The following is a 25,968-nucleotide window of genomic DNA, read 5'->3' as shown; positions in this document are numbered from 1 at the left end:
ATGTACTGCATGTCACACACACACACACACACACACACACACACACACACACACACACACACAGTATCAGCTAAGTCCTCTTGCCTCTTGAGACCCGGACTTGAAGAAGGTCTCAGTGTCCAAAATCTCATTTTGAGACCTGCACTGTTTCAGTTTTGCACTTTTGATATTTTCCTAAATTTCCTTCAGTACAATTAAGTAAAGCATTAAAAGAGAGTCAAACTATATATGATACGCATGTACACAAGGTCATTTTTGTGCTGCTTTCACCCTCCGGCGTGGAGACTCTCTGACAAATGAAATTTTTTTCACAAAAGAGTAACTTTTATCCTCAGCTTTTTCTTTCTTAGTTATTGATAATTCGGTTTAATTAGGCTATTTTTTGTACACAGGCTAATTTTATGAAGAAAGCACTCCAACAATTTAGCATTGCGCTCATATAACACTGTTGAACTCATGATGGGAAGTTTAAAAGAAAATCGACATTGTCTTAATTTCACACATTCCTCTTCCTTGTCAAAACCCTGGTGCCTACATTACCCACAATGCCACATAACCGCTGACAGTTCAGTCTGAGATTGAGGCCTGCTATGCTACGAGCTGCTAGCCTCGAGCAGAAATGAGGAGCGGGCTGCAGCCGTCTGTTAAACTCACCTCTTTCTAACTCCACACCAACAGATTGTTTTTGGTTTTCAAACTTCAAGTCCTCAGAGACCCCTGACTCAAGTGACATCACTTGAGGCAATTTATCAGCTCCCTCTGGAGGCACCAGGGGCGTAGGACTGGGTAGACCACAAAGACACCTGGATGAACAGCTGTTGGACTGTGCGCAGGGTCCAGAATTTTGTACTACACCTGCGGGAGACAGGTGTAGGACAACTTCTCACATCATCCCTAAAACCTGTAAACAGGGTCTGATGTTTATGAAGCTTCATATTAGTGATTTTACTGTTTCTAATCATTGTTTCTGCTGCTTTTATGTGACTTTGTGGGTTTAAAATTGGATCTATAAAGACAGATTATAATCAGAAGTCGCATTAGTATTGATGGTATTAGTAGTCTATTTTTATTATAAAGTATACAAAGAGCCAATCAGCCCTCACAGTGCGGTAAACAGCGGCGGTCATGTTGGATGTCGTTTCCCCTTTAAAATCGTTTTTGGATCCGTCGATGCTGTTCTGTCCAGAGCGGTGAGGAGGGGGGGAGGAGGAGGAGGAGGAGGAGAGGAGGGGGAGATAACTCAGGATGACATATATTCAGGCGCCGCAGCGGACACGCGTGTTTTCAGCATGAAGAGGCGGACACACGGACTTCATCTCCAAACTTGACGGCGGAATAAATCCTGCTGTGCTTGGACTGTAAACACCGACGGACGCCTTCGGATTTCTCTGCGGGAATTCAACAGTGTTTGGCTGCTGAGGAGCAGGTGAGGGATCTCCTTTTCTCCGCTCATCCATGTTTCATGTGTGACCCTGCGTCGGGGCTTTCTGCAGGCGTGAACTTTGCTCTTGCAGGGTCAGATTACACCGACAGTCGCGGTGTTTGTCTCGCAGGCAGACAGACAGAGGAGGGTCTTCCAGCGGTTTGCATGGTAAACAAACAGCAGGCGCGCGGCTGCCTTTCAGCACCAAGGACAGAGATCCGGAGGCTGCTGCGTAGTTTGAAACCAGAAGCTTCTGCCAGTGACTCAACAGAGCGACTGTCTCCTCTCCGCATGCAACTCCGGCTAATGTCAGTTTCTCCCCTCCAGAGCTTCAAGGCAAACATCGAGCTGTAGGATTTGTTGTGCAGCAGTTTTTGCTTTCTGTTTGTTTTCCCAGACACCGCAGGGCCTCCTGCGCTCTCCTGTCTCACAGAAATACATGTAAACTCACAGTTTGAAGTGTCAGAGAATAAGAAGCAGCAGAGGGATCAGTGTGAGGCTGAGCTGCTGGCAGTCAGTTTAATTCATGTAACTGAATTTGCCTCAGAAGGCTTTACAGTCAGCACAGTTTCACACTTTTGTCCTTGCAGCGTAAGTTTAGCCTCATTTTGTTTGAGTGGCATTTTGTCTTTTAGTCTTTTTTTGCATTAAATGTGCCAAACAAATCAAGTTTAATTTGCTGATTGAACTGTGAACTGCTTTACAGGAGCAGAAAATGGCGGCTGCAGACATCCTCTACTTGACGTTGTGGATCTCCACAGTCTTCACCGCCGGACTCGGATGCCCTGAGCTCTGCACCTGCTCGGATAAATACGCCCGCTACTTTGCTGAATGCTCCTACAAAGACTTAACTGATGTCCCGGATGGTTTGCCTCCTAATGTTACAACCGTGAGTCTCTCTGCCAACAAGATCAGTTTGATACCACTGGGCAGCTTCGACAATGTCACCCGGGTGACGTCGCTGTGGATGGCCCACAACGAGATCGTCTCCATCATGCACGGGACCCTCGCGCCTTTGGTTCACCTGCGTAACTTTGACATCAGCCACAACCGACTCGTAGACTTTCCTTGGGAGGATCTGCAGAACCTCACAGGCCTGCAGCTGCTGAAGATGAACCACAACGAGATGGTCCACCTGCCGAGGGACGCCTTCTCCAACCTCAAAGACCTGAGGTCCCTCCGACTCAACAACAACAAATTCGTAACCGTCGCTGAAGGGACGTTTGACGGTTTGGTGTCTTTGTCCCACTTGCAGATCTACAAAAATCCCTTTGCATGCAACTGCTCCCTCGACTGGCTCAGAGACTGGATTACAACGACCACCATCACAATCCCAGAGCAGAATCTGATCACTTGTGAAGCTCCAGAGAAACTTAAAGGGGAAATGATTGGAAAATTGCCCGAGTCAAAGTGCACGAGCACAAATGTCACAATACAAGCTGAGCCAAATGCTCATAACTCAACTGTCTATGAGGGCAGTGCGCTGGTCTTGACTTGTGAATTCACTGGAAACCCAAAGCCGCTGGTCATGTGGAGCATTCACAGCCAAAGGCAGAGGCGAGAGGTGGCTTTGTCATTCACTGAGGATGACTCTGAAGATTCGAGTGAGGTCTCCCTGCTGTCCAATAATCCCGTCAAAGTCTTCAACAACGGCACTCTGATCATTCCACACATCATGAAAGACGATGGCGGCAACTACAGCTGCTCGGCCACCAATGAATTTGGAAGAGCTGAGGATTCAGTGTCGGTGACGGTGGTGGCTCCGTCGAAACCAACGCCCGAAAAGCAAATGACCACAACGCCTACTTACACTCAAACAGACCCATCAATACACCAAACAACAGGTAAAAGATCTGTGTTTGATTCTGTGCGTCTCTCTGATGTAAAGAGAAAGGACTTCATGAACGTCGTACCCACTTTCCCGCCCACAGCGGAGATCAACTCGAAGTCTTCTGAGGAGCCAACGAGCCATCCATCACGTGCCAGTAAATGTGGCTTGACGGCAAATACGAGGTACATCTCCAGCCACGTCTTTAACGGGAGCCTGGATGATATCAAGCAGTACACGTTTGACTTTGGCGTCATTGCTTTAGGGGTGTCAGAGACGGAAGCGACGGTACGCCTCAATCCTCTTCTCATACCCAGAGACAAGAGCACCAACCGGGCCTCCGCCGCCACCACCGCCTCATCTGAGAGCCTCCAGGCTGACAGCGAAGAGCACCACGGCCCGTCAGACGTTTCCGAGAAAGCCCATTTAAACGGCTTGTATCTGTGCATCACTGCTGACCGCAAACACTCAGCAGTGCAGTGGTCGAGGATCAAAGAGGGCGTCAACACATATCTGTTCAGCGGTTTACGGCCTGGCACCAATTACTCCCTGTGCCTGACCTACAGAGGCGAGGACTGTGAGGTCCAGGTGCTGTTCACCACCAGGAGGAGGGTACCGAACCTCCTCATCATCATCTCCGTCAGCATCTGCCTCCTCACCGTGTCCACCGTGCCTCTGCTCGGCGCGACGTGCTTCCACCTGGTGTACAAATACCGCAGCAAGACCTACAAGCTGATCCTGAAGGCCAAAGACCAGTACCACGTGGAGAGGGACCTCGCCACCAACTTCAACATCCACGCGCCGCACACCGAGTCTCAGAGGAAGATCAACGGCAGCCAGCTGGACGAGGAGGAGGGGGAGTCGGACAGCGGGGACGGAGAGAAGGAGGCGGATACAGAAGAAAGCATCATGACGGAGTCCTTCAGTCTGTCTCAGTGCAGGACGAATTTAGACAACTGTGAGGTGGGATCTGAGTATAGCGATAGGTTACCTTTAGGAGCTGAAGCAGTGAATATTACAAGCAACTACAAGTATCCCAACCAGTAATTATTGACTGTGTCTGCATCACGCCATTTACATTTTTCTTTTGCATTTGGTTTAAAGGTAAAAAGCAGGAGTTTTTAAAGTTCGTGCCAAAGTTTAGGTTCTCTGAAGCCTTGAAAAGGCAGCACATAAATATTGCTTTTTCCCACGCTGATCTGGCAAGACTCAAAATCCATCCCCTTCATTCAGACCACACCCAACCTTCAGTGAGCAGACAGGCCACCAGCTGGCAGGCTTGATCGACGATCAGCGCATGTTTTCCAGACAGCTGATCGAGGCCTGGTTTAGGCCTTAACGTTAACCTCGTTACCACACTGGAAATATCACAGCTTGTTTTCCCCCTTTTAAAATATGCAGCTTGTACACGCTGAAAGGAAAAATAGAGTCAGCCTGGGCTCAACCTCAAAATCATAAATGACTTATCAAAGTAGAAAAAGGCAGCTCACCGTCAAAGCGTTCATCGTCTGCTCAGCTTCATATTTTATTCGGATATCACTGATGATGCGTTTCAGCCAGAGGCCTCCTCAGAGCGCGAGGAGACATTTAGGGAAGCGCGCTTATCAATGCCGATCTCATGTCTGTCCGGTAAAGACCAGCAGGAAGTCCAGACCAGCAGCAGGTTAGCTTAGCACAAAGACTGGAAACTGGGGTGAGCAGCGTCAGTCAGCTACTTGGCTCTAAAAAGTTTGCTTTAAAATGTGCATCTAGATTCAGATCCGCCCCAAAGACAAGCATGGGACACACAAAGCAGACATTTTTCTTTTATTTAAGTAAGTGCAGTAAAAAAAAAAAAAAGTCCTGGATCTGGATTTGTTCTTTGGTCCATGATCCAACATTATACCAAATTTTAGTAATATTGTTAAGAAATATCCCACTTGACGTAGAGAGAAACAGTAAATAAGGGAAATATGAGCTCTTTGGCAGATTTATACAGTCATAAACATGAAGGCTTATTTGTTGATTTGTGCTTCTTGTGCAGTGAGATGCCAATCATGCTTTAGCAAATTATTTTAGCAAAAGTAGCTGGGACCAAATGTTGTTGCCACTTTAACCACAAGAACCACAAACTGCCAAAATGTTCCTCGTGACTGAAATAAAATCCTGAAATGAACAGAAAATTGGACCTGAAATCTTTATAATAACATTTTTTCATCATGTCCAAGTTAGTAGTTTTCAGCAGCTCAGAAAAAAGTCCCTGCCATGAAACAACCAACCTTATCAAACCGATTATAATTTCAAACTTAATTATTGCCTCCGTCTATTAATTTAGAGCATGTTTATTTAACGTGTTCCTGATAAACAGCTAGTGAGTGAAAACAAGACGTAAACACACCACGACAACATAAAAAGACCAAATTTAGCAAAGCTCGTGTTACATGTGACATGTTTGCAAAGATATTAGGAACAACGTGAACTGGATGTCTGCGTTAGTAAATGGGCTAACTGTAACTAAAAAAAGAAATGTGCTGCTTTCAAGTACCTCCAGTAAATCTGTGCTGTGGTTTTTAGGAGTGCGGTAGCTTTTAAATACAGAAACTCAAACGTCTCTTAAATGTTTAGAAAAACTGTGTCGTTTCAAAGAGGAAGAAGCCGCCGTGCGCTGCAGCTGTGAGCTCTCCGTCCTCACATTTCCTCTGAAGATAACTGTTGAATGTTGAATAAAACTGGCTGTTTTTAATAAGCTCTCCGTCTCACTGGTAAAACGTGGGTAACTTATTTCAGCAGTATCCACCGCTGAGTGTGTGCGTGACGTTGTTGCCTCGTTGTATCTGGGTCATGTGTCCATCCTGGTGTGTTTCCCGGAGTGTTTAGACGAGCTGCATGCTGCCTGTTGTTGTGAGTCGCAGTATGTTGTCTTAATATTCCTGACTTAAAGAATAACGTCTGTGTTTGCTGCTGTTGTCTTTTTTCTGTTTTATACCTCTGTGATAAAGGAAGCTGTATGTTTTTACCAAAGTGTTTCAATATCCTCACTAACTCTTAATCCCATGTGCCTCAATAAAGGTTTTGACACAGGAAAACTGAGTGATCGCTCATCTGTCTGCCTCTGGACCAGCATTCAAAACAATTAGTTTAGTGACTTTAATAGTTTTGTTTTTTATTTCCACATCACGCCCATCCAACATGTGAGACCCATTAAAAACATAGCAAGGCATTTTATCGTAACGCTTTCAATACTTTCAATTCGACCCAAAAATGAAACATAATGATTTTGTTGGTGTTTTATAAGTCAACTCTGTCATTTGCCATTTGTCCAGTTTCCATTACAGAATAACAGCAAATATACGGAGGACCAAAAAAGCCTTTCTGGTGGTTCAATTAATTATTTTTTTCTGATTGGATTAAAAATTCAATGAGTGAAAACTAAGTCAAATAATGAAGCAATTAACTGAAAATTAGTAGGATGATAACAAAATGGGGTTAATAGATTTATTAATAAATATATCAAATTATGGTACCATTGAGTCAGATTAGTCGGACAATGAAGGGACTCAGAAATACTTCACACTTTGTACATTTTGATGTGTTTATACACTTTATTTTATTGGAGCTCTTAATCTTTATTCAGCAGTCACTTCAAATGTGAGGAAAGCAGTTCATTTGTTCATCCATTAAAATAGCATTCAATATTTTGTGTAACATAAAACTATAATCCGATGTGAAAATATGAAGTGTGACTGCATGTATGCTGTATGATTAACCTCAGTATCCCCTCATGTGATTCATGCTATAATAATTAGCTGAAATTGAAGTAGAAACTGCTGCACACACAAACGTCTAACAAATAACATTCAGATATTACACTGTAATGAGGAGCATAAACCCAAAGGTCACAGTGGAGCATGGTGTTGATCTTGTACGAAATTCTTGTGACTCCAGTTTTGGAGATTTTTTTTTTCTTTACATTAAATGAGAAATTGCCTTGGTGGTTGATAAATTTCTGCCTTCATGATCTTGTAAGCCCTCTCAAACACTGGATTTAAGTCCGGTGGACTACAACCTCTTATTGCCTCCCTATCCTGTTTCTGATGCCGCCATTGATCAGAACTGTCGCTGCACTTTGTGCTCGTCAATATGCAACCACTGAAAGGCCTCAATAGCTCTGCGCAAGCAAAACACAATGACAGTTTGACAGAAACTGCATTGTCGTTCATACAGCCAGAGCCTCATTTGGAGCTGATGCTCCTGTTAGCTTCAGGCCAGCTTTTGTTTTAGGTAAGTCTTTTATTCACACGTGAAACAATTGTTGTTGGAGTCCTTGTGGGTCATCCAGCCCTGCAGGACCAATCGGCAGTGAAGGACGAATACATCAATAACAGGTCAAGACAAACTCTAAAGCCTGCACCACTTTGTCGCAGAGAGAAATCTGAAGCTGTTTTATTGGGATGTTAGTGGAGAAGCATGCTGCTGGCTTTGAGTTTGTCACCATGTACCTGATTTGACCTTCATTAATGACTTGTTGTAATAATAATAATAGTTGCTAAATACAATATTGTTTGGAGCATATTGACAACCACACCACGCAGATTAGGGATCAGGCTCAGTTTTATCCTGGTTCGTTGGGGTCTCAGTGGAAGGGACGGGCTCAGCTGCTGGCTTGTCGGCGTCCTTCTTGCTGCCTTTCTTGGAGCCGTGGTTGGGGGTCCCGTTCAGGACGCTCTCAGAAGTCTGCAGGGTCTGGAAGTGCTTCCTGGAGCCCAGCAGGGACGGGTTGTTGACCAGCGTGTACAGCAGCTGCCAGCGACAGCGAATCCTGCGGCGGGTGGTCGCCTTGCTTGGCCTGTTCTCCTGAATCCCTGAAAGCATGGAGGAGCAGGCTGTCAGGGCAGAATGAGACGCCACACTGAGGGTTGGACGGACCATGAATATAAAGCATGTCACTATATTGGTGTTTGCGTGCCCTGGTTTGAAATCTGCAGTGATTTTCGTGTTTTCTAAACAGTTTGAAGAGTCGAGGGATTAGAAAAAGACCTCGTCAGCTGGGAAACCCATTAAAATCCAGCAGAAGAAGAAGAATTTCCACTGTTTCATTGTTCTTCAAAGCAGTAATTCATGTTCAAACTCTTCAAGTCAACTGTTTTTAGCAATGCTAGCATTGGTCTAATGATGGCGGAGTGACTAAAGAGTGAAAGTAGATACAGCATGTATTGCTTACTTACTTATTCAGCTTTGGTTATAAAGCAGTTTTTAAAGCATAAAGTGCCTCACACAAATGAAGAGTGTGGAGAACGTGGAGGTCAGAAATGTAACTGGCTGTAAGGACGTGCAGAGATTCATAAGTAATCAACAGGATCTTGCTCTACCTTCCTCTGCGTCTCTTATTTTCTGTCCAGCTCTTCCACCCTCGACCATCAAGTCCAGCAGCAGCCCACAGAAGGCCTTCATCACCGGGTGCGACTGGCTGACCTCCACCTTCAGGGAGTGGGTGTAGTATCTGTAGGCTGGATGAGGCCAAAGGTCACAGAGCATGACTGCAGTCAGGCTGAGATCAGGGCCCAGAAAATAGTCCCTACCTACACACTTTCTAAGTATTGTCTCTATACCTGCTATACCACTGTTGTCCAAAAGCTGTTAGAAACCATAAAATAATATACCTGGGTCGTAGGACTCTGCAGTACGGTGCAGCAGACTGATGTCAATACGGCCGAGATGAACGATGTTGTACAAAGCTGTTATCACCATTCTCCATATTGCGACTATCAGACCCAACACGGTGTTGATCAGGAACAGCAGGTACGTCAGGAGAAACAGACTCTCTCTAGAAATCACCATGAAATATTTATTGAGATGCTGACAATGGTTAGGTCCAAGGACAAGGGCCCAAAAAACGGTATTTACAGACAGGGAGGGTCTAATAAAAGGAGATTTCAAGTTGCATTATGGGAAGTGTTTTTGGACTAAAAGTCAGGTTCCTGCGGCTTCTCTTGTGGTCTGGAGATCCTATTGATTAATATATACTGAATATAATAACTTAATATGATAAAAACCAATCACAAGTACGAAACAGTGAAACATTTTGCATTGACAATTTAATCCCAAAAACCCCAAGAAGAACCACACCAGCTTCACGTACCTGTTGTTCAAGTCTCTCGTTCCAGCTTCCTTTTTGATGAAAGCAAACTTAGCAGTGACGTGTTGAAGCACAGTGACCAGCAGCAGAGTGACCCAGGCCGGCCTGAGACGTCACAAAGATGGAAAGTAATCTCAGTTTCAATGAACATAAAATGACAGAGAGCGAAAGGAAAGGTTGCTGACTCACCACGCCTTCCCCGCGACCTCAAAGACGATGATGTTACGACCGTGAAAAACAGGAATGATGATCAGAAAGACCAGGAACAAGAAGCAGATGAAGAACACCACGGTCTGAATAGCCATTGCTGCCAAAACGCAGTCAGAAAAAAGCCATTTTTAACTCAGTTCACTCGTCGGGTCCTGCATTAATTAAAGAATAAGGCTGGTAATCATCTATATTTCTACTTGCACAAAGTCCATTTTTTCCCCAATAATATAAACTTTAAAAATGGATCACAATTATAGTGTAAAAGGGAGATTCATCTCCTAAAACACCAGGGCACAAACGTTATTCTAACAGCAGTAAGAAAGGTGTTTGTTGGGGTCTATTTTTACTGGAGGATTAATATACAGTTAGTGTTCGTATGACGGGTATTTCCAGCAGCAGGTTGGTGTATTTGGGATTGAGTCAAAATAATCAACATCAGCCCATTTCCATCAACGTATTCTTAGCAGGGTTTGTCTTTTAACCGGAGTTAATAGAAGAAGAAGAAGAAGAAGAAGAAGAAGAAGAAGAAGAAGAAGAAGAAGAAGAAGAAGACCCATTTGTAAGGAACTCCTGAAGACCTCTCTCCATTCGTCTCTCATTGATGGACAAAGCGACTGGTTCTTCTTCTTCTTCTTCTATGAGGTTTATTGTGACTCCCACTTCTTCTTCCCTGTTTATTACAGCCAACTGCGTGACGTAGCCTATCCCACCAACCTCTAATGAAACTTTTGCTTTATAGCTGATCTTTACCGAGGGAGACGACGGCAGCCTGGTATCCCGTCAATCCCATCCAACAGACGATGCCAGGTTTCGATGGACGGATGGTCTTCTGGCTGTTATAAATGCTGTAAATGTCTCCCTTATACAGTCCTTTTAGGTTTGACCTGAAACACGTTAAAACCAGCGGTACATTAATCTCAGACGGGAAGGCCTGGGAACCAAATCTAAAGCACAAAGCAACAGAGAGGAGTCCACATCAGGTGGCAGAAAACGTGAGGCTACTTCCCAGAGAGCACTGCATGGGCAAACGTCCAATCACAGAGCTTAAAATTCTGCGACCATGTGGCAGATGTCTCTCAACAGTTGGCAGAGACCAAAGCAGAGCTAAAAGCTAAACGAACGCTCGTGTTGCTCTGCGTCTACGGGATGTCAACAGGCAACTGTTTGCTGACAGACCACCATATCGACTTCATAAGGTGATAATATTTCAAGAGTGCCTTCTGCACTTACCTGTGAAGAACCATGGACCTCATGAGCATGACGAGACTGACCAAACACGTCAGGGTCATCGCACAAAGGTAGCACACTAACAAACAACATGGTGGATAAGAAAAACAAAATTAGCCATTCATTTTATAACAACACACTACCAGATTTTTTTTAAAAGGCCAAAAAGTAGCCCCACATACCCTCCAGCAACCACGTGTAGAAGGTCACAATTTGGACAACCTCCATCCTGTCGTCTGACAGGACGATGCCAAACCCCAGTAACAGGAAGGCGATGTTTTCATCTATCCCAGCACGAACGATGTGCAGGGTGGGAACCACCAGGACGACCAACAGCAGCGCTGTCTGAAAGGGGAACGCATGATGTATCTACAGCGGTGAGCAGATTCTGTGTGATTTAAGAGGTGAAAGGTCGTGACGACGGTCTGAAGACTTACATGATATATGGTCACAAAGGCGACGAATGCTGACACAGCCAACTTCAGCGGAAAACGAAACACTGAAAGACAAAATAAGTCTTAATGGACGCTTTAACTTTAGGACCAAAACATTTAGATGATCAGTTTTCCACTCAGTGTGACATAAAAACAAAATGTCTGCTTAATGAAATATAAACATCTGTCCTTGAACGAGTGCACAAACCTTTTTCTGGGATATAAATATAACTCTTAGGCACCTCCAGGATTCTCTCTGCCAAGGTTGGTTTGTCTGTAGATGAAGAGCTGTAACATATAAAAACATAGAGAACGAATCATATTAGACTCAAACAGTACGAATGCTCTTTAGATAATTTTATTGCTCTTTAATCCACAGCAGTGCTTTTCTCCTTTTTACAGTAAACTCCGAATCTGCATATTTAAGATAAATGTAGTGGATAGAGAAGGAAACTTCATCCTGAAATGTTGAAGAAGGAAAGCAGAAAAATAGAAATACTCAACTTGTAGTACATCAATACTGCTCTCAAGTATAGTACAAAAAGCAGAATACCTTTACATCTATTATAAGAATTCAGGTTTTTTGTGTAGTTCAATAAAAACATATTGCGACCTCCATCAAATGAGTGTTTCTTATTCATCAATAACTCAAAATCTCTGTGATTTTTGTTAAGGTGAAGAAAATATTTGTTCATATAAAACAGTTTATGTTCATCAAAAAAAATGTACAAATCAGTGAGAGGTGAAGGATTATATGTTATACTATATAAAATAAAACTGGCTGTTATGTTACATGCTCTGTTTGACGTGTGTATAAATAAAGTTTTGTGGTAAAAACAGAAGACGAAGGGGGGAAAGACATGAAATCCTCTCCGTTCACCTGGCTGTGGAGGGCCTCTTCTTTAGAAGTAACTTCACATAGTCGCTGTAGTAGCTGCTGTCGAGGTCCTGCAGGCAGAACATTCAGACTCAATGTTCTTATAAGTCTAATTTCTTTCATTATTTAGGGGTTCAACCTCATTTTAGAGTGACAAAAACATTATCTGTTATATTCTGTGTAATCTGAGGTCTTGACACTGCAGATTCCTCTCAGCTTCAGTCAATGCTGGGTTAAAAACATCATCACGTTAGTTTTTAACAAGAATAAGTACAAAAAAATACAAGAAAAATCTGAAGGTTAAATAAAAGCTGGTGCTAAAAGCTGGTTTTCCTGTTGATTTAAGAGAAGAATTTCTCTTCTTGGTCATTAGTGAAAAACCGCAGATGGATTAAACCTGCTGTTAAAACAAAAACTCTGTTGTATTAATATGTTTGAAAGGGAAAAAAATATCACCTCCATCGTCATAATCTGCTCAAGGACGCCGAGTTAAACCCACTCTGTTCTGCACAAGCTGCTTACAGTAATCATGGTTATATGTTTCACATAGTTGAGATTCACGTTTCTTTCTACACATAAATCATAAGGCAGAAAAAATGTTTCATCAGAGGACAAAGTGTAATTTCGTCTGGCTTGGACGTGGATGTCTGTAATCTGACTTTTCCCACCTCGTCAGTCTTTGGTCCTTTAACAAACAGCAAAGGAAACTGGACACACAGATACGCAAGGCAGGCCAGCTGAGGCAGACTTGCAAGCAGAGCGTAGTACTTATAGATCTGCAGGGAGGAAAACGGGAAAAATGCAACCTTTAAAGGATCAATCCATCAGTTGTAGTTTTATCTGACCGTGATTTGAATATGAGGTGAATGACATTTTGTTTCAAACGTGCAGTAATCAGCATTTACATAATATTTTATAACAAATCGAGTTGCTGCCTGTGAAAGTGGGAGCTTTTTACCAAGCACTTCCTGTTTGGAGCGTTTTAGCATCTATCAGCTCTCTGTTTTGGTTTTAGTCTCAGAGTCAGTGCTGTTGGAGCATTTTGTAGCAGCTAAAAAGCCGGATTTCTTCTCACCGGTGGCGACCAAAACAGAGCAAAAAGGACAACAATGGACTATTGGAGTACTGGAAACGGGGCTCCAAGTGTGTTGCTCTGGATGTGTAAATAGGCAACTGTTTGCTAACAATGCTAACATGCTGCAGGTGTCTCACCTCCGGCGTCTTTGGACAGTCGAACTTCTGCCACACCAGGACCCCAAAGTGAGTGAAGGACAGCAGCGTCCCGAATACGTAACCGGCCTTGTGCTGCAGAGTGCCGCAGACCAACAGAGGATAATACAGGACAGGATAGTAGAAGATGGCGATTATCTTCATGTACTCTGAGAAAGAAAGCATTAAAAGAAAGCATCACATGGATGGAGCTGAGGTCAAAGGTAATATCCAAGCTAGCTTTTGCTCCATTAGCCGTGATGTGTTTTCCATAAAGGATGTTTTTCACCAAACTCTTACTGACATGTATTCAAGATACTTTAAATCACTTAATTTCATCACTACATGAATTTAATACGCAAATGTCCACCTTTAATGTCTGCCGGCGTGTCTTTGGAGAAAGGCAGAGGGTCCGGGGCGATCACCAGCACTGCCAGCTTACTGAACACCAGTCCAAAAACAGCGATGACCAGGCCTTTTTTCTGAGTCTGGTCCAGGAAGTTGGCTGGACTGTGAGATCAAACAGGAGCTTTTAGAGAACATACCTGCAGCCTTAAGTCTCATTTATCTACCCGTTTTTCTAGACGTTCCAAATTCACCTGAAGATGCTGGAGGATCCTCTTGTGAATCCTTGGCAGAATTTGTTCTTCCTGGTGAGAACTGCCAGGATTAACATGATCACCAGCTAGAAGAAAGGATGAAATTCATCAGGCTTCAGACGATGCACACATTAGGATTATAACTGTATATTTTAGCATGGTACATATTGGAATAAAACGCATTGGAACATCAGCTGAATGTTTCCCCCCAAAGTGGTTTAAAGCTCTGACGCTGAAAGCTTGAGTTAAATGTTTTATTTTGTCATTCTCATCCAGACGTGTGTGTCATCACTTAGTTTCATGCAAATAAGGTTCTGCTTGTTTTAAACCAACTTATGTAAACATTTACATTTAATATAAACATTTTAAGGTTTGGAGTTTCCCTCTGAAAGTAGAAGCTATAAGAAGCTACAGCCAGCAGCCAGTTAGCTTAGCATAGCATGAATACAGGAAATAAGGGGAAACGCTAGCTTGGCTGTATGAAAATGTGCATGGACTCTAGTTAACTGCATTTCCTGTTTTATTTTGTAATGACTTTCCTTTATGCAATCCTGTAAGTGTTACTTCCTGTCATTGTTCAGTTTCCCGCCAGTTTTATCATCACCTGATCTCAATTAGCCAATCAGTCCTCTCAGTACTTATAGTCCCGGCTATTCAGCACCTGTTTGCCAGGCAGTCTAATGTTCCATAGACAGGGTGGAGGAAGCAGTGAAGCACTGCAGCGTGGGTGTACTTTAGTTGGGATTTGGATGCTGCATTTCAATGTTAACAGGGTGGATGTGAAGGCAGCGACGACGTACCATGAAGAACAAGCTGCTGCAGCTCTGCTGACCACACGCTTTAAACTTTCTATGAATCAAGGACGTTTGTAGCATAAGGCTCATTCAGCTGACCTTCAGAGAAAGAATGTAGCCTCATGTTTGTGAAAAACTAGTGAAAGTTAAGGTGAAATGTTCAACTAAACGTTCAGGGAACTTAACAATCATAGTGTTACCTTCCTGTTTTAACATCCAGAGAACATTAAGAGGGAACGTTCATTTAAACTGTTGTGAATATTCATCTAATCTTCCCAGAACGTTCTGGAAACGTAACAATTACATTTGTTTAACGTCAGTAATAACTTGCCCTTCTAACATCTCGGGAACAAAGAAATAATCTTCCCAGAACGTTTTGAGAGCCAAATGTTGCTCGCTGGGAGTCTTACTGGCACAAAAACTGAACTTTTCCAGTCGAAGCGGAATGCGATTTGATTTTGTCTGTTTTCAGTAAATGCTCCTCAGTGCTTGCCAGCTACAGTATCTCATTAAAGAAAATTCAACTTGGAAAAACAAAGCAAAGCAGCTTTGTAGATGCACTCGGATGGATCACGACTGACAGCGCCTCAAATGAAGAAGCTCATTTTACAGAGAATCTACCTTCTGAAGAGAGCCTTGTTATTGCTGATCAGCTGCACAGCCGTCACGCTTTATTCCACATTATTGACTGAACAGGAAAATCAGTCCGTGTCCAGTGTGTGGACAGTGTGGGGGGTTAACAGACGTAAAGTGGAATTCTCCTGTAGTTGGGTTCAGACAAAATGATGGCAGACATCATTAAAGTGAACCGCTCCCTGAAGCAAAGACATCTGATGCATTCGTAAGAAAAAACTTCAGAACAAAACCGAGACTGTGACGCGCTGGCCTACATGCTCTGCCTGAAGTATTATTATATATTCATATTTATTTAGAATCTGGAACCCAGAACTGTTTATGACTGTTATTGTATAAGTTGTTTGCAGTCACATGATGTTAAATTCAGATGGAGGGCAGGAAGTGAAAACTGCAGTGGACAAGACGGAGGAAAGTTCTCACTCGCTCAGATGAAATCACGAGAGAAAGGTATGTTGGACGTGACTCGTACATTATGAAGAGGAGCCATTTTCAACTCAACTGAAAGATTTGTTGCAACCATAAAAGATGCGAAAATCACTTCCTGCCCTCCATCTGCAGTTTGCGCCACAACAAAAGGGTGACATGACGTCGTCTGTAAACAACCTATTCTGTCACCAGCAGTTGGATTCAGTTCAACACTTAGCTGCAAGTAACAACCACAGCAGTTAAACAGCATCTTATAACACGTCCACCGTTCTGTCTGAACTGTGACTCAGCAAATATTGACAGACATGTTTCACCGCCAACGACTGCTTCAACGTGACTTGAACTATTATATAAAAGCGGCACCTGAGTGCTGCTGGTAAGATGATTCAGCTTGTGCTCTCGGTAATTATATTTACTGAGCCAAGTTTGGGCCTGAGCCGTCTCACCTCTGGTGCTCTGATGCCACAACATGGTCAAGAGTGCCGACATTCAGATGCAGCTGGCCCGACTTGGCTATTATTAAAATCTGTATCTGTTTACTACCATAGAGTTTTATACAGTTTATCCCACTACGTCTTCTTGTCTCTCATAGATATCCATTGCCATGAAGAAACACAACTTGCTTCCAAATGGTCACAAGACGTCAGCACTCCACACAACGTGCCTTTACTTTTCACATGTTCAGTCACTTTTGTCGCCGGAGCATACTTACAGATATCGACAGCATGCATATGTGGAAGAGCTTATCGTCCACTGTGGGGTCACATGGTAAAATAACTCTAAAAATACACACACACACACACACACACACAAAAACCACATTTGATTTTTAAAAAAGCTGAATTCTTGTCAAAATAAATTTTGCTATATACTGTAAAACACAAAAAATGCTAATCTGCACACATTTTACCACAATTTTATGAGTTGTGTGACTGATGATGACTGTCAGATAAGTGAATTAATACCATTTGATTAGTTCGTTATAGGATTAATCCAGATTTCAAGGTTACGTTTAATTATTTACCAGGTAAATAAGTGAAAGTATCTAGCAGGCTGATAAGTAAACGGACCTAAAATCATGAAGTCGCCAGCTATGTTAATTCCCATACATGGAATCACCATTTAACGATTTGCCATCATACACCTTCAGTTCTGGACCATTAAAGCACCTTCAGAGGGGTTTCACACTCACTCTTTGGGTGGTTTGGTTGGCTCTGCGTTGTTCGAGTACCAGTCTGAATAATCATAGTAGGAATATTCAAAAGGCTCAAATTCGACCTTGGTGTTATTCATCGCGGCCGCTCAGTCGAGTCAAACGGGTGAAGCAGGACGATTAAAGATCCAGAGGCCTCCAGATCGTCCTCCGCTCGGGTAACCCGGCTCAGTGATCTGCTGCTGCTGCTGCTGCTGCTGCTGCTGCTGCTGTAACGTGTCGGGACAGTTTGGCCCAAACGCTCAGGCACATTCCAGCCCAACGGAGAGCTGAACCACAGCAGATTAACGCTGCACAGAGGGGAGCAAGAGGAGGGAGAGAGTTCAACGTTACCCTGAGCAAGAGGAGAAGGGGAGGAAGAAACTGACCTAAAGTGACCTCTGCTGCTCCTCATGCGGCCGTTAATCACGTGAAACTGGCTTCAGTGATAGAAAGAAACTAAGTACGTTTATTAAAGTACTTTACTTGAGTATTTTCTTCTCATTTCAGAGGGAAATATTGCACTTTTACAGCTTTAGTTAGATTTAGATGAGATTTTCCTAACAGAACATACGAAGATCTTAAAAAATCTGGTGTTTTGTTATGGATTAAATTACCTGACAGTTTTTACGAGTGAAGTGAATATTTTACCCAATTAACTGATGAGTGGATTGACGGAAAATTAATTGCAAGCTATTTTTGTCATTATTTTAATTATTGATTTATTGTTGTAGTTGTGGCGCATTGTGACAGCTCGAGCTAACTGTGACGGCTTTTCAGAGGTTTTACAAACTGAACAATCAGTCAAATTCATCTAAATAATCAGCAGACTCATCAAAAAGGAAAATTATCGTCAGTTGCAGTTTTAAATGAAATAGTTTTATCTTGATTGAGACCCAACAAAGAAGTTTTTGTGCTTGAATGCCATGAAGACTGTCATCTAAAATGTGACTTGTTCGTGCTCCTTTCCCTCAAATCAAAAGTACAAACAGTCTCTCATGCGTGTGATAACAGTTATGATGCCTGATGCATTTGAATGTTTGCTGTATTCATGTTAAATAAAAGCTCTCTGTGTGATTTCATGCTCAGATTAGTCGATATCAGTTTTGCGCTGAAACGTGCGTTAACCTGTCTGCCTCGCTCTGCCTGTTACTCAAGAGACTAATCTCATAATAAGATGAAAATCTCCCATTTGAACAGGCGAAACCTTTGTGTGAAAAGAGCTTAGGAAAGGCCAAAATGGGAACGTTGAGTGTTGTTTGACACGTGAGCGAAAGCCTCCGTTCAGGATCTCTCCAAACTCTCCAAACGAGAGGACAAACACAGATCAAACAGCAAACTGCCGCTTGAAGATGGACTCATGGTGCATGAAAAGCTTCTGCTGTTCAGCTGTGCATCAGAAAGAACACTTTACAGTCCTCTGAGTTTCCTAATCTGGATCTGTGAGCTGGCTCATATGACAGAGGCCGCCGAGGGCCAGCTGATCTGATCCCAGGATTTTCTGACGGCGCGTGGACCCACAATGCTCAGCTGCTGCCGTTTCAACATGAAAACACCACCAGTGCTGTAAAAGCAGACGTGCTGGATGCTGTTCTTACCTCAAACTCCTGAGTCAAAGCTTAATTTAAGGCTTATAACAATAAAGCTTCTCTTATTCTATTTCAGTCGCAGCACCGACTTGTGAAACTAGAAGAAGTGTTTGGTGTTTCCAGTTCTGCTCCTCTGATGTGTTTGAACCAGAAGCGAAAGTGAGACTGAGTGACGTCTCTTATCAATCTGACATTTGGTTGAATTACAGCAACACTCGCTGCAGCTGCAACCATCTGCTTTCTCTTCTCATTTCAAAGTGATGTGAGTCTCAAACACTGTATTTCCATAATACAGTAAAACTGTCAACGTACAGCCGTCCAAAGAAGTGTCGCAGTCATGATAATATCTGGTACTTTTACATAAAACATGAGATGATGACCATGAAGAATTATCATAAACGGAAAGGTTTATTGGCTACTTCCTGTTTTGTGCTGTAAAATGATCCACATTTCTCTCCAGTTTCAACTCAGTGGATCACAAAGAAGACAAGAGACCATGAATGCGTTCCAGTTTTTCCCCCGGTGGACACTTGTGGTACTGCACACTAAAAAGCATTTTCCCCATAGACCACCATTACAAAACAGATGTCTGTAAAACTCGAACCAGCTGTTTCTTATTTAAAGCCCCGTCTGTATCTGATGTGATCCATTTGATCAGTTGGACCCTTCACAGCTGATTCCTGCAGAGCTCACAGAACTGTGAGGGCAAGGGCGAACAAATGCTGCGTTCAGGGTTCAGATGAAAACAGGATGTCAGAGGGAGAGAAAAAGGCTTTTCTGAGCGAGACGACCACAGAGCCTCGCAAAACACAAACAAACACAGGACTCTTGTTAGGATCCAAGAAAAGCTTTAACAGGCCCTTAACTCAATATGTTTTCTTCCATTCATGCAGTAATTGGAAAACCTAAGAATAAATTATCTGCCTCCAAACTGGCTGTGTTTTTAATAACAACTGAAACTGAAGAACTCTACTATCACCTAGATTTTATGCTTAAGACACTGTGTTGAGGTTATGTTGAGGGTGTGTGTGTGTGTGTGTGTGTGTGTGTGTGAGAGAGAGAGTGTTGACTGTTTGTGTGTTAAAGCAAACAGAAGGGGGCGCTGTTTGATTACATGTCTTCATTACAGGAAGTCCAGGCTTCAGCAGACTTGTCTACATGCTGCGGCTGACACACAATATATACTGTATACAATTATTCCTTATTCATAAATATAAATTCAGTCTGAGCTCTGCATCGTCTGATGTGAAGTGTGATACTCTTATAAAAACAGAACCAAAGTTTTCAAGCAATTTTTACTTCATCAAGGCATGACAACATGAATGTAACAGTCACACTGATGTCAGCGTGGATACACAGTCCATCTATCACCAAACAAATAAAGATCTGCATTGTCACGAAAAACACAATAATGAAATGCTAGAGGATGAAATGTGACCAGAGTCTAAATATGACATAAATAGACAGCAAGCATGATGATAAGAAGTGAATTGCATTTTCATTTTCAGGACGACCTGATGTGGAAACAACAAATGAACAATAAAGTGGCCTTTAAAAAAATAACAGCACGCAGAATCTCTGATATGTGCACAGAAGTACAAAGCAAATATCGGTCAGACATCGTCCTCCAAACCTGGAGATTACTGATGACTGGCTGCACGGGTTTCTGGGGGATGTGGGCTTTTAGTTTTTGAACATGTCGCACAGCAGTTTCTCCATGGGCGTGTTTCCGATGGTCCTGTGGAAGAACAGCAGCTCGATCCGCTCCGAATTCACAAAACGCAGAGAGGGAAGAAGAAGAAGCAGCTTTCCAAACCTGAAAATAAACAAGAAACAAAACAAAATCAACTTCTGAAAGAAACAGGAAATAGAGCACATATAAAAAAAAAGCTGTTGCAACAAGGATGTGAGAGGTCAAGATTCAACTGAAGGGAAAAAATCCACCTTTTAACACTAAAACATGTTTTGAAAAGAGCTACGGGTGCCTGTGAGGCACCTTAAGCCCAAGTCAGGACTGTGAGTCATTTGAGAGATGAGTCTCAAATCTGTCAAAACAAACAGTGAAGTCTGAAGTCCTTGAATGCAACATTTTAATTTTATAACTTTTTAATGCTTTTTCTGAATAACTGGCCAATAGAAAACAATCCTGAGTCAAATCACCAGAAGATACACTGACGGTTTCAGTGATCTGAAACAGAATTTTAAAGGGCCTCTACAGTTAATTTAAACTAAATTAAAGGTGCACTTCATGATTTTGTTCCCAAACTTCGACTTTAAACTGGCAGAACGCAGTAAAAAAAATACATAATTTACTTTGATAAATGCTGATCCAAAACACTGAATGGTGTCGGCGTCTGTGGGCGTTACCTGGCGGGTTGACTGGGGTAGTGTGAGCGGATGTGTTGTCCCAGCATCACCTGGGACTGATCCTGCAGGTTCTCCACCTGTTCTGGGTCTTTCAGCCCACGAGTCTCTGTGGAGGAGAGCAGACACTGATGTGAGTCACATGAATATATGAGCTGGTGTCTCTCATCATTTCACTCATTCATATTCACATCTGAAGAATTTTAATCTGAAATGTTCTATTAATTTTCTTGAACCTTATATTTAGTCTCTTTACTGGAGTTGGAGGTTGTTGTTTTTTTTTTTTTTGCATATTTTCTATCTCCTGGTTCTGAGAATTTGTCATTTTTGTCTCTTGTCTTTAGCTGCATTACCTAAATAAAGTGTTTTAAGCAGCAATATTACACTGATCACACCCTGCAATGCCAAAGTATGAAATGGGTTGAAAATAATTTGTCCAGAAGACTGTAATTGACCACAAGCCTGCTGGCCTCACCTGGCTTGAAGAGCACGATGGCCTTGAGGCAGGCGAACTCCGTGGGGTCGACGGCGAGAGCCTTGAAGCGGCTGAAGACCTCCTGCAGGAGGCGCAGGTCCAGGCTGGTGTAGCTGGTTTTTCCCTGCATGCCGGGGCAGAGGTCGGGCAGAGAGAGCAGCGGGCAGCTGTCCAGCGGCAGAGACCACTGGATGGCACAGAGGAGGAAGAGCTCGCTCCACGCCTCCTCCAGCAGGATCACCTGGAGGGACAACGACGGAAAACAAAGCCGTAAAATAAAACTGTAAAATAAACAACGAACACTGAACTATGAACAATAAACCCTGTCTGCAGCTTTAATCAATGTAGTTACAAAAAAATATGGAAGCCCAACTCTGCCAAAACAATAATTTGTTGATAAATTCTACAATATAATTTAGAAAATCAAAGTCAGCACAAACATCACAAAATTATCCCGCAGTAGTAAAATATTTCACAATTATGACCTATTTTTATTTTGTGGACAAAAAACAGAATTCAGAATTTTTAACTCATAATTATGTTTTGGTTTTTTTTGAGTTTATATTTGATCTTTTGTGTAATTTCTCATTTTTGTCTTTGTACAGCCAGAGTTAATTTAATCAAAGAAAACTGACAGCATTTATTTTTAGGGCAAAAATTTAACAATAAATTAATAAACTAAATAAAACTCTGAAAACAATTACTTCGATGATATGTATTACATTTTTCTCAACATATTAAACTAAATGATGATGTGAATGACTGTTGAATAACTGTAATTGTACTAAAACTAATGAAAATTAGCCACCAAAATGTATTTTTCTTTTCTTTTCCCCTTCTTTTCCTACATCTTTGAATAACTTAATAAAATATATCGGACTGGGATTCCATAGATTCCATAGTGAAACTATTCAAGACTTTTCAACTTTATCAAGATAAAATCATCAATAAAATCTGAAAAAAATAAAAATGTAACCTGTGCTCCAATGCAGTAATTCAGACATTATATGTAGGACATGAATGTCGAAGCTGAGTCTCACCTGGTCTCTGAAGGGCAGGTTGGAAAACACCGGCAGGTTTTTGGCCCACTTCACTGACATGAAGAGCAGCCTCGCCGAGGTCTCGTACACATTTTCGGTGCTGGACGGGTACAGCGCCATGTGGTACTCCGAGGACGCTCGCTCCGGCTCATTGCTGGTCACGTCGATGTTCTCGTCCACTGAAACAGAAAAGACCAGGTCAGGATTGAGGGTGCTGGGTCATCAATGGATGAAATAAAGGAAAAGTCTTGGGTTGGGTCATGTTAACTTTGTTAGCGTAGCATGTTCATAGGCTAATTTCGGCAAGCGTGTTAATGCCAGAAGGTCCCCCAAGTAACGAGTTTTACCACAGGTTTTAGTCAGTACATTATTTAATTATTTTAATTCAATTATTATTTTGAATGTATTTCTTGTTTTTAATCATATTTTGCATAGATGATTGTCTTGTGGAATCATCTCAGAAACACTAAACACAATAAAATTCACTCTAAAACAATAAATACAAATAAAACATGCAATAATTTTGCAATCATGACCCACGCTGGAATCCACTATTATCATCCTTAAGGTGTTAATTTGTTCGTATTCTCCCTGTCGGCATGTTAAAGTCTGTATGCTTCCAGCTAACATTGGTGAAGCCGTAGACTTTTGGGCTTTTTACCTGAAATTAAATTCCTCTTCCTTCCTGGACACAGCGTCTCTGTCACGGTGACCTCACACTGTACCGGTAAATGGAGTTAAGCCTTCACAGATTTTGATCAATCCCGCCTCTCCGAACAGCTTTTCTCTCCCTGTTTTCTGAATGATCTCTTCCTGCTTTATGTCCCTCCTCAGTATTTCCACTTTCCACCACAGATGTTGAGCTAAATTTATGGAGGCAACATGATCTTGAAATGGGCCTTTAACAGGTTTGTGTGGACGAACACTCGGTAAACCTGCACAGTAAAACTGAAGCTCCCTTTGTCTGATCTGATCTGATTGTAATTTGCAGCCCGCCGCCTCGCTCTCAGACGTTAACCCCCCTCTCCTCACCGTCCTCGGGCTCCAGCTTGGCGCAGGTCTCGGCTGTCATGAGGCTGGCCATGAAGCGGTGGTTGTTCTGGGGACTGATGCAGCGCTGGGGGGCCACGGAGGAGGTAATGGACATGGAGGAGGTGATGTGGGGCCATGTGATGACAGAGCCACTTGACGAGGAGGAAGAGGAGGAGGAGGAAGAGGATGAGGAGCAGGAGGTGGGCTCTCGCGTGGTGGCCAGGTGCTCCTTCTCGGGGTCCACGTCGATGGAGTCCAGACGGACCTGAGCTGTGCTGCGGGGCTGCCGCTCGTTCTGCACCGCTGCAGCGAAGAAGAGGACCTTTAATATTGACCTCACACAGCTCCTCATTTCAATCTCTGAGTCACATCGAAGGTTTCCACACTTACCGTCCTTATTCATGCCCGCCTGCAGGCACTTCTTCAGCCGACAGGCCTGGCACTGGTTACGATGAGCTTTGTCCACTGGACACATGCCTGTACCGGCCTGGCACCTGTAAACCCACAAGCAAGACCTTGAAGGGAGAGTCCACTGCAAATACATGGTGAAAAGTAGCTGAAATCACTAATTTCTCCATCTTGTTTTACATTAAACTCCTTGTTTTTGTGTTGATTTTGTGTTTTTTTTGTGTGTGTGAAGCACTTGGTGAATGTGATTTCTTTATCATAAAACACTTTGAGATGCAATTCTTGCATGAAAGGCACTATACAAAGTTTAGCATCATTATTATTATCATCATGTTTGAACATCTGCATGGACAACTGTGGACCACATGGACTCTACCAAGACCATTTCTGATCTTTTAAATTTTGGTTGTGGTGCTACACAAAAGAAAAACACGCCCTTCATTTTTTCATAATATCATCCAGAATGTGTAGCTTTTCATTGGAGATAGCTAAATTTAATGGGAATGTTTTGGATAAAATGGTGAAAATCATGTCATATTTACACTTTGCCTTAATTTCCCACAATGCACCTCGTATACTAACTGGCTGTAATGGGTCGTGGACAGCGTTCTCTTGCCTGTAAATGAGCCTCCTCCTCACGCTGCGTTTGAAGAAGCCGCTGCAGCCGTTGCAGGCGTAGATGCCGTAGTGTTTCCCGCTGCTGGTGTCTCCGCACACTTTGCAGACCAGAGCCGGGCTCAGGGCTTTGCCCGGGGCTGGACTCTTGGCTGTGAGTCAAACACGGTCACACGGGGCAGGTCGGTTAGTGCCATTCATGTAGTCTGGTATTGTTTCACACGTGCCTGCCATCTGTACTGTCAGCTCAGTCTGCATGCAGCTCAGCAGGCTGACAGAATACTAAGGTCAATATTGCAACAGCTGTTTGGGGCTGAAAATCTCATTTAGTGGATGATTATGAAGGTAAAACAATAAATGGCTTGAAGCAGATTAACAACTAACACAAACGATGCAGGGATACTGATATTAATACAAATAAACCCATTCATTCTCATAGATTCAGGGAGCATTGCTTACATTTGCATAATAAATATTCATTTTGGCCTTGTTTTACTTTAATTAAGTATATTTGAATTTAAGAAATGCAAGCTTGGAGCTATAGTTATGTGCATATTCATGAGCTTTCAGTTTGACTGCATGCTGCTACAGAAGCTTTCATTCAATTAACCAGATGGTGTTTGAGTTAAAAAGACAGAAGGCACAACAGTTTTGTCATCTGGGACGTCAAACTCCAGGATCTCAGGAACACAAACTTTTCATTTAAAAATCAAGATGATTAAAAGTCTACAGGCCCAGTTTGGGTCCCATCCGTCAGGCTTCAGGCACCTGTTGCTCCTGCTGAAACTCACCTCCTCTGCTGTCGTCAGTCCCGCCGCTCCCAGAGGACTCAGTGGGGGAAGCGGAGGACATCATGGGGATCTTCGACAGGTGATCTTCCATCGTCGTATATTGAAAAAGTCTCCTGAGTGATGACGAAACTTTGCTGTGCACGTTTAGTCCTCTGCTCTGGAGTTTCAAACTTTTCAGATACAGCGTCCGCGGTTAACACAGAGAAAGTTCCTTTTGGGTTTGTTGAAACAAACAGGAGTATGTAGCTGTCAGGCCTCCAGATGGGAGGTGGAGTCCCCTGCAGAGGCTCTACTGTGCTGCAGCCTCTGGCGTGGAGATGCAGATGGGCTGGGGTCCGGCCATCGGCTCAAGCTCCCACTTGTTGCACGTCAGCGTGTTGTGAGTCCTCCCTTTGGCCGTCGGGGTCCGTCAGTGTCTGTGGGTGCTCCTCGGTGGCTGCTCCTCAAAAGGGAGCCCGAGGGGGGGGTGGAGGGGGAGGATTAGCTCCATGCGCTGTGTAAGCAGCATGCTTATTTGTCATCCTCTTAATCTTTACTGTTCATCTACTGGATCAATCAGTCACATTGCCCGAACATTGGTGCTCGGATCCTCATCCGCAAACACAAACAGAGCAGCAGCAGTGATGACTCCTAAAACTCCAGCTGTAACTTTAGACCTGTCCCCATCCAGCTCCGTCTCCTCGC

The 25,968-nt window shown here is 43.0% G+C and overlaps 3 protein-coding genes across 4 annotated transcripts; 1 reads left to right on the top strand and 2 right to left on the bottom strand.

Moving 5' to 3' along the window:
- The first annotated feature begins 1,204 nt into the window (after positions 1–1,204).
- Positions 1,205–6,307, top strand: LOC139329031 (immunoglobulin superfamily containing leucine-rich repeat protein 2-like). Its single transcript, XM_070959156.1, has 2 exons — positions 1,205–1,426; positions 2,130–6,307. Exon 2 carries the CDS (start codon positions 2,139–2,141, stop codon positions 4,296–4,298), a length of 2,160 nt encoding a protein of 719 aa, XP_070815257.1. The 5' UTR covers positions 1,205–1,426; positions 2,130–2,138; the 3' UTR covers positions 4,299–6,307.
- A 515-nt stretch (positions 6,308–6,822) lies between these two features.
- On the bottom strand, positions 6,823–17,243 carry LOC139330895 (receptor for retinol uptake stra6-like). 2 transcript variants are annotated; one of them, XM_070962100.1, is made up of 17 exons: positions 16,971–17,243; positions 16,491–16,557; positions 13,923–14,008; positions 13,694–13,833; positions 13,327–13,493; positions 12,783–12,890; positions 12,118–12,185; positions 11,446–11,525; positions 11,241–11,302; positions 10,986–11,148; positions 10,807–10,882; positions 10,327–10,460; positions 9,556–9,673; positions 9,370–9,471; positions 8,891–9,054; positions 8,600–8,737; positions 6,823–8,092 (listed from the first exon to the last, which is right to left on the bottom strand). In XM_070962100.1, exons 1-17 carry the CDS (start codon positions 17,069–17,071, stop codon positions 7,824–7,826), a joined length of 2,043 nt encoding a protein of 680 aa, XP_070818201.1. In that variant the 5' UTR covers positions 17,072–17,243; the 3' UTR covers positions 6,823–7,823. The 2 variants fall into 2 exon arrangements, with proteins under 2 accessions (XP_070818201.1, XP_070818190.1); XM_070962089.1 differs by having other exon boundaries at positions 6,823–8,113; positions 16,971–17,173.
- A 2,203-nt stretch (positions 17,244–19,446) lies between these two features.
- On the bottom strand, positions 19,447–25,687 carry LOC139330335 (photoreceptor-specific nuclear receptor-like). Its single transcript, XM_070961188.1, has 8 exons — positions 25,285–25,687; positions 24,495–24,645; positions 23,861–23,964; positions 23,471–23,773; positions 22,439–22,617; positions 21,399–21,639; positions 20,927–21,032; positions 19,447–20,375 (listed from the first exon to the last, which is right to left on the bottom strand). Exons 1-8 carry the CDS (start codon positions 25,373–25,375, stop codon positions 20,243–20,245), a joined length of 1,308 nt encoding a protein of 435 aa, XP_070817289.1. The 5' UTR covers positions 25,376–25,687; the 3' UTR covers positions 19,447–20,242.
- Positions 25,688–25,968: the final 281 nt, after the last annotated feature.

This window comes from Chaetodon trifascialis, chromosome 1 (genome assembly GCF_039877785.1).
Source record: "Chaetodon trifascialis isolate fChaTrf1 chromosome 1, fChaTrf1.hap1, whole genome shotgun sequence".
Classification (NCBI taxonomy): Eukaryota; Metazoa; Chordata; class Actinopteri; order Chaetodontiformes; family Chaetodontidae; genus Chaetodon; species Chaetodon trifascialis.
This window is presented reverse-complemented; position numbering and strand designations above follow the sequence as displayed.